This window comes from Megalops cyprinoides, chromosome 4 (assembly GCF_013368585.1).
Source record: "Megalops cyprinoides isolate fMegCyp1 chromosome 4, fMegCyp1.pri, whole genome shotgun sequence".
NCBI classification, from domain to species: Eukaryota; Metazoa; Chordata; class Actinopteri; order Elopiformes; family Megalopidae; genus Megalops; species Megalops cyprinoides.
Genome location: NC_050586.1, coordinates 8,879,745 through 8,892,385, shown reverse-complemented (window position 1 = coordinate 8,892,385; position 12,641 = coordinate 8,879,745). Strand labels below are relative to the sequence as shown.

Below are 12,641 nucleotides of genomic sequence, written 5' to 3'. Positions count from 1 at the left end.
AGTATTCATTTATTTGTCAGAAAAGAATGGTCTGTTACATCCCAGGCTTTCATTCAAATGAGACTGTTTCCATGGTTCAGTCATCTGTTGCAGTGATCTTAATCTACACTTGAATTTATGGTTTTGACACTAGTCAGCTTCCAGCTTTTCTACATGTGAAGCATTGATGATTTTGTTAGCTGAAGTCTATATTGGCTGTATTGGCCTCTATATTGGCCAGTAGAGGGAATCTGCAACGAAAGAAGTTTAATCAAGGAGCTGAGGGTCTGCAATCTCTGCTTGTGCTTGTTTTGCATCTCTAACTTGCCCTGTGCTGACACATCCTCAGTGGTGGTCGCAGCCCAACAGCTTCCACGTGTGCATAACCTCCTACAAGCTGCTGCTGAAGGACCAAAGGGAGTTTCTGAAGAAGAGGTGGAAGCACCTGGTGCTGGACGAGGTGCAGCTCATTAGGAACATGACGGAGAAGCACTGGGACACCATTTTTTCCATAAAGAGGTGCGTTAAATAGAAGCCTTTCGCAGTGTGGGCCTGGGGAAAGCTCACAGAATCTCACTTCATGTGAGGGTCCACATAAACAGACTGGGGGGGGGGAACACTATAATCCTTTATTCATGCAGTAAGGGAACATCACAGAAATGTTGTTAGGTTAAGGCCCAAAACGCCGATTTGATGAAATGTGGGGATGCTTTTTCAGTCAACAGAGGCTCCTGCTGATCAACACTCCGCTCCAGAACACCCTTAAAGAGCTGTGGACCATGATCCACTTCCTGCTCCCCGGCATCACACGCCCCTACCTGGACTTTCCCGTCAAGCCCGGCACGGACCAGAACCAGGACTACTGCCACAAGCTGGTTATCCGACTGCACAGGGTGGGTTCCCGGTTCCTGGTCCAAGGTGTTGTGCTTTCATTGATGTTTATAAACCTGCTCATCCTAAGACATTGGCGCAACGGTGTAGCTTAATGGTAAGGAGCAGGGCACATAACCGGATGGTTCCCCGCTGGGGCACTGCTGCTATACCCTTGGGCAAGGTACTTAACCCACAACTGCCTCAGTAAATGTCCAGCTGTATAAATGGATAAAATTGGAAGTTGAAAATAATGTAATGTACATCACTGTAGAGATTTAATGAATTCTGATTTGTTGAGTGTTTGATCCACTGTCGCACTGCCTAAAGAATCAGAAATTGTAGAAGCTCCTTTTCGTTGAGTCATGGCACGCAGGGTCCCCTTTCATGCAGTGAAACCCCACCCCAGTGTGGGATTTCTTGACCCATAACAACTGAACTGTCATTAAGATGTAACACATTTAGCTGTCTAGTTACCGAGGTGTTCTGTGATTTTCAATGTTTTTATTTTGAGTCGTATGAGACTGTATTACATAAATGTATGCAAATGTATCTGCCTAGAATTCATTTTTTGCTCTTAGTCCCCTCAGAATAGGCAAGTAATGTCTTGGCATCGTGTCAGTGAATTATGCAAGAGGCTGCTCTTGCACTCGCTAATTGATATGTGTATTCTGCACTTTCATCTTCTAAGCCCTGCAAGCCTCTCTGGATCAGGGTGCCTGCCACAAAAATAAAACCGCTGTAACGTGGGCTTGAAAGCACTGATCAGAGGCTGCCCTCAGTCCAGTGAAACTCAGCCTGGTGACACGACCTCCCCCCTGTCCCCCCACCCCTGCAGATGATCCAGCCCTTCATCCTGAGGCGCACCAAGAGAGACGTGGAGAAGCAGCTTCCCAAAAAGTACGAGCACATCCTGAAGTGCCGCCTGTCCAGCCGTCAGAAGAGCCTGTACGAGGACGTCATGACACAGCCGGGGTGAGTGTGAGCGAGCATCATGTATGAATAATTATCATTATTATATGATTAAGATGTGCTAATTGTGATAATGATAATTTGATAATCGGAAAATTATACCAAATTAGGATCCCCACCACTAAACATTTTGATAATCAGAATCCCGCGGAATTAGCGATTGTTGGGGTGAATTTTAACTCTGTTACTGTGCAGTGATGGATAGGCAGCTCCCCTCCCTTACATGCACCCACTCGCATTCTGAAAGATTCCCAGTATCAGATTGTCTGCTTAATTTCATGTGATTCATTCACGTTGCCTTGTCTACAGAAGCCATCCTCTAAATAACGTTCATGATGGGCCATTCCCCTCCCTTACTCCAGGGCCTGAGTACAGTTTGGGCTCCTGGCATTGACAGGGGATACAGCAAGAGCTCTCTCCTCTTTCACATTCAGCCACACTGCTGTCTGCGGGGCTCGGGAGAGGGCTGACAGCTCGCCACCCCCATTCTAACAGTCCCGAGCTTATTAACGCTGTGATCAGTGTCGTATTCCAGATGTGAAGCATTTTAAAAGGTCCTGGGTTTTTTCCCTCTTGCTCTTATGGGGGATGCTGTAGGCTGGAGCTGCTTGTTGTTGAAGTGCCTCTCCCCTTCGCCTCTCCCTCCAGAGCTCAGGAGGCCCTGAAGACGGGTCACTTTGTCAGCGTGCTGCAGGTCCTGATGCGGCTGCAGCGGATCTGCAACCACCCGGACCTGGTGCAGCCCAGAGAGACCCAGAGCACACACGTGTCCCGGGCCCTGCAGTACAACACCGCCTCTCTGGTCCTTGGCGCTCTGCAGCCAAACCTGTGGAAGGTGAGGGTGGTACCATCCAGAGGCAAAAAAAAATGTAATCTAATGGTTTAATGCGCTCGTTATCTCTACCAACCATTGAAACCTGGTCATGCAGCAATTCTAATATTGTTGACACTTTGGATAAAAGCGTCTGCCAACTGAGTAAATGTAAATGTAACCACACCAGATTTCTGAACGCCTGAGCTAGGCAAGCAGAATTATATTTGGTCCTAAAAATAAATTTCAGTCTTAAATATGGCCATTTATGAATGGTCTTGGTTTAATTAGACACAAATGTTGTTTGTGTTTGTACACAGAATTCTCAGGTCGCAAGGTCAAACGGCCTGTGACATTCAGAGTCCGATAATTCCCGTTTAATGAGTCCTAAAAATCTATAGAAGGTCAACAGGGAATTGGTTTGTATTTTAGTCCCTGGTTGTGTATTAACCTTTTCATTTGGTCTGTTCTCCAGACTGTGGACCTGTCCATATTTGACTTGGTCAGTAACGAGAACCAACTGACACGCTACGAGACGGAGGATGTGGTGCCCAAGCTGAGAGTCTCCCGACAGCTGATAGAGGAGATCTACAATGCTCCCGACCCACCATCCAGACCCAAACCCTGCAAGATCAAACCCATGAGGTGTGTAAAGCCCATGCCTCTGTCTGTGCCATTTATCTGTCATTCCTTAGCATTATAACTCTGGGGCTCTGGCTTGACCAAGGCTGCACATCATGAGTCGGATGGTGGAGTAAGCGCGTGGTTTGACCGTGTCACTTGATGTGGCAGGTTGTTCCAGCCAGTGCAGTATGGTACAAAGCCAGAGGGTCGAACGGTTCCAGTGACCAGCTCTGTGGCCCAGCGGACTCCGACCCCCACCACTGCTTCCACTACCACTGCCACCGTGTCCCAGCCCGCCCAGGCCCGGGGCAAGTCCCCTGTTACAACCACTGCCACCACGCAGGGTAAGAGATCACTGACTCCCTTCCTCTGCATTTTGTGTAATTTTTCTGTTAGTTTTCCCCCCCTCCTTTTGCTCACTGTGAGGTTTTTCTACACCAAGAGCCTTGCTAGTATGTTTTACTCCATGAGGAATACTGTTTCCCAATCCTGATGTTTTCTTGCAGAATTTCCATTGTCCTGCAACAGGGAAGAATCTGCTTTTTTTTCCCCCCAAAAAAAATTTGATTAATGTCTTTACAAAACATTCAAGTGCCCAAATGGCTTTAATTCCTACCTGGGTAGTTATGCTGTTAACATTTAGTTGAGTCAGCTGTATTTCTTACAATTGTGTGCATGCCTGGGCGCAGGAGGACTCCACTCAGCCTCAAGCAAGTGAAGCATAACCACAGCAAACTGATATGTAGTGGTAGGGTGACCTTACAACTTCAGACTGCAGCCTCATGCTTATCTTTGAATTTGTTCTGACAGTTGACAGCATTAAACAAAATTTAGCCTAGACAACGATCCTATTCCATATAAAGATTCCTTATAAAGGTGTGCTCAAGAGGTCAACCACTGTGGATTTTACAAGGCTGATACTGCTATTGATATTTTAGGTGCCTGGAAAGCTGATAAGCTGATATGCTTTTCACTTTTTTTGGTGGTCCTCATGTTTACTTCAAGTGCTGCTATTAACCGTACCTTTGCAGTGAATGCTTCTTTAGTTAGTTATTTGATAGCTGTTGGGATGGACGCATCCTTAAAAAATGGCAGAGATTTCTGTTTTTGTGCATTGGCTATACAAATTTGGAAAACGAGAATCACACCAAATAAGTGAACATCTTTTCACAGTAGTTTATCTGGATTAGATTGAATAAAAATTAACTTGGGCTAGACATGTTCAAATTTAAATGTCATAATCCAGAACATTTACAGTAATGTAGAGTTCCGCAGCTGGTTTAAGAAATTGCAAGTTAAATTGATATCATTAAGATGTCTGTCATGTTTAACATCTGGCTAATAACTCAGCGAACTTTGCACTCCCGGTGCAGTCAGTGGTGCCTGATTAAAGCGTATGTGTAGAATGCGTTTCAGTCAAAGACACAAGTCAGTCTTATGTTCATACATTAATAAAACTGACTTTGCGAAACATGCACCATCACAGAGAATTTCTTTGTGCTAATAAACCAAGCCAGTCAGAAAAAATTGTGGCATAATCTGAGACTCTCAGCTTAGCACTGGTAAGGTGGAAGCTAGCCACTAGACAGCCGTGTATAAGAATGATGCAGTGCATAGCAGATGTACATGGAAATAATGAAGACTGAGACTGTTGAAACATTTCAGTCGTTCTTAACAGTCGCTGGATATAATAATAAAACAGGACAACATGACTTGTTCCAGCCGTGTGCATGTCAAATTGCAGAGCCCAAGAATGGTAAACTAGCTAACTAGCTAGTTGACAGTCACATTGCTGTAAATTCTGTTGCTTGGTTTGTGTTAGAGTTGAAGAGATTATTCGCAACTCTGCGTCTCATTTGAGTTATTAATTTTATTAATAGATTAACAGAAAACTCTTGACGGAGGTCTTAAAATGAAACATTTGTCTGTTCAGAATGTACGAAATTGTATGAAACTTTTTACGAAACTGCAAGGTTGTGGAATGGAGTTAATTTTTCCCACTGTATTCGCATGCGTCACTCCAGCTGCCTTCACTGTGATGTCAACCATCCCAAACAAGTCTTTTGTGAACACAATCTCAAATTTTCTATTGACAGTTTATCATGACTCAAAGCTAAGCTTGATGTACTGTCTGATGCCATTTTGCTTCCCAGAAATTAAACCTTGTTTTGCCCTTTCACACTTATTTACTGTTTTCTTTAACAGTTTAGCTTTTTGTTGTTGATAAATTTGCATATGTGTTTTCTCTTTTTGTGTCTGAATTTTTCAAAGTTATGTTTTTCCTGCAAATGTACAGATGTTTATTTGGAGAAACTAGTGTTTAATACTTTTTCTTTTTTTAACTAGAACTGTTTTGCAGTGGCACTGTAAGGAGAGATTCTTTTCTTCCAGTTTTACCCATAATTGGATATGATGGAGCCTTAGTTGAATGTGAAATATGTCCTGGGCTGTGCCTAATTAAAACTCACACAGGGTGATATTCTACCTGCACCACTACACACCTTTTAACCAAATGTAACTAAACAAATTAAAACCCCACTCCAGTTAGGGTGTAGAGCACAAGAGGAGGATACCCTTACAATGACACGCCTAACAGCAAGCCATACCCCCTCCCTCCCCGATTCCCCCACCCCCCCCCCCTTGTCCTTCGCAGTGGCTGGGATGGCCTTACAGAAAGCCCAGACTACCTCTCCTTCCACCACCATCACCAGCACCTCGTCCTCTGCCCTGGCCGCCGTGGCCAGCACCGCCCCTGGACAGCATGCGGTGGGGGCCGCTCCCGCCGCGGCTGGCCAGGCGCTGGGCGGGCCTGCAGGGGGCGGCGTGCCCCAGCTAGCCCCGCCCACAGCCGTGCAGGTGCCTAGGCCCGCACAGGCCTCCCCCCAGGGCCCCGCCCATGCCATCCAGCAGAGCCTGCTGCCACAGAGGCTGGTACTTACCTCCCAGGCCCAGGCACGCTTGCCTAGTAAGTGGCCCCACTCCCTCGCCCCAACCCTTCCCTTCCACGCCTCCCACTTCTGGCACAAGAGCAACCGAAACTGGGAAACCCTGAAAGAGGCCTGTTTCTGGGACACTGCTGAGGTGTGTCTGGTCTGGTGTAGCAGGAAGCCTGTACTCGCTCAGAAGGAAGGTGCTGATTCAGCCATAGCTTAATTACTACGTACGTCAGTAGTGTTGCCTGGAGGGGCGGTTTTAGCATAACGGACTGGCCTTCTGCCAATAGGAAGGTCTGTTGTGACATTTCCTCTCCCTGGTTATATTAGGGGAGGGTTGAGAAGATATTCCTGGGGTGAAATAGTTTTTTCCTTCAACGGCAGGTTTACGATTGCCTCTGTCGTGCAAGAATCAGTGAAACTAAATCAAAAGTCCACAGGGCCCAGTACCAAAACCACTTCAGCAGCATCCCACCAGTGGTCTCTTTATTTTCCTCTTCTGTCTCCTGAAATCTGCATGTCCACATCAGTCTCCTGCTGTCTGGACTGTCCACCGATTCCAGGTTTACCGTTAACCTTAATTTCTGTTCTCTTTTTTATTATTATTATCATTATTATTATTATTATTCATTTACTCACGTTTCTTTTTCTTGGCCCATCTCTCCCGTAAGGATACTAATCCTCAAGCTTTTCTGAATCAGCCCCGCAGCCCGGCTGCAGGATCAAATCATAAAGCTTTGTAATATTTCTTTTTTTCTCTCTCTTTTTTTTCTCCCTTCCATTCGTTTGTCTTGTGTGTTTTTATTTTGTTTCGATAACGCTGTTTGAACCTAGAGGTGTGTGCACTGTCCAGCACGTGGATACATGCCACTCACTTCCTGTTCTCACTGCACTAGGAAAGCCTTCTCCAAAAACAGGAAAAGGAAACCTTTTCAAAAACCCAAGATGTGACACGCCCGCAGGTCCAATCAGTGCAATTCCTTTGGAGAACCCGAATAATCTACTTTCAGTGTGAATTTACAGTGTGTTATGAATTTGACATTCCCAAATCTGTCACCTGGCCAGCAAGTTAAGCGTGGCACAGGTGTCAAAAGGTGTACTGTTCTTGAAAAGGCAGTTAATTGCAAGTCACTGCGTTAACTGAAGATGTGTTTGTTGCAGGGATCTGTCTCACCTGACGAGTGACGTTTTTAAGTTTTGTTTTTTTTGTTTTGTTTGTTTTGTTTTAATTTCTTCTTTCAGGGGTGGGTAGAGGGTAGGTGCTGACATTGTTCTCCTGATGTGGAGGGCATCTTGCCCCCTGAATAACCCACCCTCTGATTCTGCATGTCTGGCTGCTTTCTCACCCCCACCCCCACTAACTAAAACTCAGGATGGTGTGCGTGTGCGTGTCCGTGAATTTGTGTATGTGCGAGTGTGCGTGTTGCTGAGTGCGTTGCGAGATTCCGCGCTCCCACCCAACTGCGTGCCGTTACGTGACTGGAGCCGTGTATGTGTGTGTGTGTTTCACCCTCGCTAAAGGTGGAGACGTGGTGAAGATCACCCAGCTGGGTCAGAACCGCATCTCCCAGCCCGAGACGCCCGTCACCCTCCAGTTCCAGGGCAACAAGTTCACCCTGTCGCCCAGCCAGCTGCGGCAGCTTACCACGGGGCAGCCCTTGCAGCTCCAAGGCACCCTCGGTAATGCACCACCATTTCCAGTATTCTCCTGTCCGCTCTGCTGCTTCTCCCTCCTCCCAGACTCTGAGTTCTCATAACACGCTGCTGTCTTATGCCTGTTCTCGTCAGGGCAATTTAATTTAATGTTTTTTTTTGTACTAAAGTTGCTGGAGTTGAATCAAGATAATCAGTATTATTTAAATTGTTTAATTGAGAATCATTTCTTTTTTTAAGTTGCTGAACCTGTTTTAACTTGTGCTTTGTGTTGAACTGAGTAGCCATCCCCTTTGCCATAGGTAGCTTTTTAACTCTGTCTCTCTGTCCTCTGGTGCCGTGTCAAACGGTGCAGGCAACATCCTGCAGATCGTGTCGGCCCCCGGCCAGCAGATCCTCAGACCCCAGGGCTCCATGGTGATGCAGCCAGTGCCTCAGTCTCTGCCCGTCCCAAATACCACAGCCACTCCTGGCACCCTGCCTGCAGCCACCTCTTCTGCCCCACAAGGTACGACACTCAAGGAGGTTTCTGGTCCACAGTGGCCCTGAACGGGACAATCGGCAAATCTTAAAATCGGTGTCCGAGGTTGAACGAAGGGAGTTTTTCAGCCAGTTGGCAACCAGTTGGAATATTGTACTGGTGAGCCGTCCTTTGAGCATTCCCCCTCCTACTCCATGTCCTTCAGTGTGTGTTTGCAGTTTGCTTGCTGTTCTGAGGCAGCTTCAGCCATGCTGGCAGTTATGATTTCAGGGGGCAGTGAATATACAAACCGACCAACCTGACAAACCCAAATAGTTGTCATTACTGATGGTACTGAGATGCAAGTCCTATATCTGATTGTGTATGAGAGTGGTATATTGAATCTTCACTTTCTTCACTATTGCCTTTTTTTTTAAGAGAGAAGGCATCTGTTCTGTTCATGACTGGCTACTACCAGGTTTTTCCTCCTCATCTTAAATATTTCCCCCTCCTTTTCTAGCTCCTGGGGTCGTAGCAAAAGCCACAGTCACAACTGCAGTCTCTGGGGACCAGGGGGCCAACGCCAAGTCCTCACCTGGAGCTCCCACTGCCCCTCAGGTAAGAGACTGTAGCTAGCCATTCCAGACTCCTCCAGCAATTCATTTTTAAATATATTAAATATTTTTAAATGTTTCCTGCCAATTACTCTTTACAGAAGCCTGAAAGTATGCAGTGAATGTGAATAGAAAGGCACCTTTTTTAGCAGCTTTTTTTTTTCATGATGTTACAGTGCATCATTCAGTTCTTTGCTTGAATGCAATGCTTAATCGGCAGTGAAATAGAGGTTCTCATCGTCCGTACTCTCTGAATGTAGGAGTCCTCTGAGGAGAGGAACCGTCTGGCCAAAGAACGGCTGAACCGCCTCTTCAACGCCAACGAGCGGCGCTGCGCCCGGGGTGTGCTGTATGGGGCCGACCTGCTGCAGGCCTGCTCCGTTTCCGAGGGCGACGGGCCGCCCCCTCCCCCCTCCTCCACCCAGGGCCCCGGCAGGTGGAGGTGGGTGGGCAGGGACAGCTGTCAGAGGGCGCAGCACACCTGCGTCTCCACGGTCTCCCACCTGCGCTCGGCCCTGATCTCCACCCAAGAGCAGCAAGAGGCCGGGGAGCAACTGGCCAAGAGGTGAGAGGATAGCCGTACAGCTGTGGTGTTTTCAGAGCGTTTTCGAAAAGCAGTGCAGCTGTGGAGTCAGCCAGATAGGTTTCATTCTGTCAGAAGAATGTAGCATGGTGGTAAGGAGCATGGGTTGTAACCAGAAGGTTGCTGGTTCGATTCCCAGTTAGGGCACTGTACTGTGCCCTTGGGCAAAGTACTTAACCCACAATTGCCTCAGTGAATATCCAGCTGTATAAACGGATACCTTATAAGAATTGTAACATGTAAATCACTCTAGATAAGACCATCTGCTAAATGACAATAATGTAAGGCAATGGATAGGAGAACTTGAGGAGCCGGTTTCCCCATGTGATATCACTTGTTGGTAAAGCTGCTGTCCCGTCCCTGCCTAGGTTCTCCTGTGTGGTTCCGGCCGCCCTCGCTCCTCCCCCTCAGCTGTACACGGCCAATCCCCCGCCTCGGTTCACCCTGGAACAGAAGTCTTTCCGCCGCCGGCTGGAGGAGGCCTCCGCCCCGCACGGGACAGAGATCCGCCGCGTCGCCTCCGGCCACGTCCTCCAGTTTCCTGACCTGCAGCTGCTGGAGATGGACTCAGGTCAGATGAGCTCGCCTTAAAAGCTGCCTACCAGAAAGCTGAGTGTGAGCCTCCTCCTTGGCGCTGTGTCTCACGTGATGCTGATGTTCCTCCCTCCAGGCAAGCTGGAGGCCCTGGCTGTGCTGCTGCACAAGCTCAGGTCGGAGAGCCGTCGCGTCCTCATCTTCACCCAGATGGTCAAGATGCTGGACATCCTGGAGATGTTCCTGGATCGTCACCGGCTGACTTACGTGCGAGTGGACGAGAACTTGCCCTTGGAGGAGCGACAGGTACCAGCATCGGGAGTCCATGGCCCTTAAAACGCTCTTCGCTCTCCCTGTCTAACACCAGTACCTTCCGAGGCAGTGTAGCGCTCTGGCTTTGTAAGGGGATAGAGTACCAGGCTCTCTTCCCTCCCCACTGGACAGTGTTCCACCTGGGGCCTAAAGAGAAGCCAACAGTGGGAGCCTCAGAAGTTCTGGAGCTGTGCTTCAGAACCCAGGAGTGCTACCTTTCCACTTTTCCTTCTGTCTGATACTAAAACACCCTGAAATCATGTTTCTGAACCTTGCACCAGCACGTAAAGACCTTTATTTCTAAACTTTTTCTTGCTTCTTTCTCCTTTGCTGCTCCTGCGCCTTGATGTCATCCTTCAAAGCGAACGTTGACAGTGGCGATCCATCGTGTTGTTGGTTTTTTTTTTTTTTTTTCGTGTGAAAGAATCGAAGGGAGAAACAAAAAGACACAGAAGTTCAGAGTAACGCTGACTTGGTCTCAGATGTGGATAGCAAAGCTCACACCCCTGTCTGCCTCTCTCCCCCAGGAGCAGATGAAGAGCTTCAACAGGAACAGGCAGGTGTTCTGCACCATCCTCACCAACCGCTGCGGCTCAGCGGTCGGCCATGTCTTTGACGCCGACACCATCGTCTTCTACGACACTGACCTCAACCCCAGCATGGACGCCCGCACCCAGGAGTGGTGTGACAAGATTGGACGCTCCAAGGACATCCACATCTACAGGTAACGTCCACAGACCTTCACTTTATTTATGCAGCAGGTCTTTGCCATTATTTAGCATGCCAAGGCATGTTTTTGCATGTTCTCATGTTCTCAAGTTGCAGCAGTACATCTTAATTAACCCTTGTAAGACCAGCCTTTGCAGCTATGCAATGCTGTGCAAAGCTGTTGCATACAGTAATTCAGCAGCATTCAGTGGCAATTAGCCAGACCACGTGGAGTTGGAATGACCAATCCAGGGGCAAAGTTGGAATTGGATTGGAACTATGGAATTTATGGCTCCTCTGCACATTACATGATGGAATGCCGTTGTTACATTTTCCAGCCGTTGTCTGGAATGTCAGAATAGTGATATTCCTTCCTTTGATCCAGGCTGGAGAGCGGCAATTCCATTGAAGAGAAGCTGCTGAAGAACGGAACCAAGGATCTGATCCGGGAGGTGGCGGCTCAGGGCACAGACTACACTCTCGCTTTCCTGACACAGGTGTGCTGGCGGGCACCTCCTCACATTCCAGAAGATTCCCAATATCAGAATGTCTGCTTAATGCATTCATGTAGCCTTGCCTTAAAAAGCTATCCTCTAAATAGCGGGCATGTACAGGTTGTTCCCCTCCCTTACTCCAGGGCCTGAGTACAGTTTGGGCTCCTGGCATTGACAGGGGATACAGCAAGAGCTCTCTCCTCTTTCACATTCAGCCACATTGCTGTCTGCGGGGCTCGGGAGAGGGCTGACACCGTATCTCCGCCATTCTAACAGTCCTGAACTCATTGACAGATGGATTCTAATTTATGAACCGATTAAGTCTTTTTGTCAGACGGTCATCCTTGATTAAGCTGACTGTCAGACCATTAAATGAGCACATAAGGGCCTGTACGGCATTTTGAGATTCTGCCACTTTGCTGGAAGCTGCTCTTCTCTGATATTGTGTTTTTTGTGCACTTCCAGAGGACAATCCAGGACCTGTTTGAGGTGGAGTCGGGGTCGGGCGAGAAGGTGGAAGAGTTTGTGGTTCTGCACCAAGAGCCCTCCCCCTCCGAGACCATTTCACCCCGCGTGGCCCGGCCCTACATCCAGGCCCTGAACAGCATTAACCACGACTCCCCGGAGGAAGAGGAGGGGCCGGAAGGGGAAGAGGAGGACCTTGGAGAGGAAATGGAGGCCAAAGGTCCAGAGGAGACGTCCCAGCTGGAGGAGCTGGCGGCCGTCATGGAGCAGGTTAGCAATGCAGCCACGCAGGTTTCGGGGGGCCTTTTCACATTGCTCCTGATTCAGCATAAATGCAGTGGGTGGTTCATTGTGGTACGTTAACACTGTATGATTTTTGGGTTGTTCACCCTTTCTTTCTACCCAGCTGACTCCAATTGAGAAGTACGCCTTGCAGTACTTGGAGTATCTTCATATAAGCGAAGATGAAGAAAAGACTGCTATGGTAAGATTCTCACAGCCCGATGTGAAGGAAGATATTGGGTTGTTTACCAGGTGTCTTTATCTGTAGGGAGTTATGGTGCAGAAAATAATACATTTTAAAAAGCACTAGAGGAAAAACTAAATGAGACATTAATGATACAAAGGGA

The 12,641-nt window shown here is 47.8% G+C and overlaps 1 protein-coding gene and 3 non-coding genes across 7 annotated transcripts in view; all 4 read left to right on the top strand.

Annotated features, from left to right (window-relative positions):
- ep400 (E1A binding protein p400) overlaps window positions 1-12,641 on the top strand; it is a 33,287-nt gene that overhangs the window by 11,081 nt on the left and 9,565 nt on the right. For 3 of the 4 annotated variants that reach the window (XM_036526492.1, XM_036526491.1, XM_036526490.1), the window contains 17 exons: window positions 329-498; window positions 698-872; window positions 1,688-1,824; window positions 2,470-2,656; window positions 3,108-3,277; window positions 3,425-3,600; window positions 5,910-6,221; window positions 7,711-7,869; window positions 8,198-8,350; window positions 8,823-8,920; window positions 9,177-9,481; window positions 9,868-10,070; window positions 10,170-10,339; window positions 10,873-11,069; window positions 11,439-11,550; window positions 12,013-12,282; window positions 12,419-12,496. In XM_036526492.1, coding sequence (XP_036382385.1) covers window positions 329-498; window positions 698-872; window positions 1,688-1,824; window positions 2,470-2,656; window positions 3,108-3,277; window positions 3,425-3,600; window positions 5,910-6,221; window positions 7,711-7,869; window positions 8,198-8,350; window positions 8,823-8,920; window positions 9,177-9,481; window positions 9,868-10,070; window positions 10,170-10,339; window positions 10,873-11,069; window positions 11,439-11,550; window positions 12,013-12,282; window positions 12,419-12,496 — 3,072 coding nt within the window. The remainder of the gene's footprint in view (window positions 1-328; window positions 499-697; window positions 873-1,687; window positions 1,825-2,469; window positions 2,657-3,107; window positions 3,278-3,424; window positions 3,601-5,909; window positions 6,222-7,710; window positions 7,870-8,197; window positions 8,351-8,822; window positions 8,921-9,176; window positions 9,482-9,867; window positions 10,071-10,169; window positions 10,340-10,872; window positions 11,070-11,438; window positions 11,551-12,012; window positions 12,283-12,418; window positions 12,497-12,641) is intronic. The other variant, XM_036526493.1, reaches the window with a different exon arrangement.
- On the top strand, window positions 2,164-2,295 carry LOC118777302. Its single transcript, XR_005004948.1, has one exon. It is a non-coding gene; the product is annotated as a small nucleolar RNA SNORA49 (small nucleolar RNA).
- On the top strand, window positions 10,381-10,511 carry LOC118777305. The gene has a single exon (XR_005004950.1). It is a non-coding gene; the product is annotated as a small nucleolar RNA SNORA49 (small nucleolar RNA).
- On the top strand, window positions 11,671-11,802 carry LOC118777304. Its single transcript, XR_005004949.1, has one exon. It is a non-coding gene; the product is annotated as a small nucleolar RNA SNORA49 (small nucleolar RNA).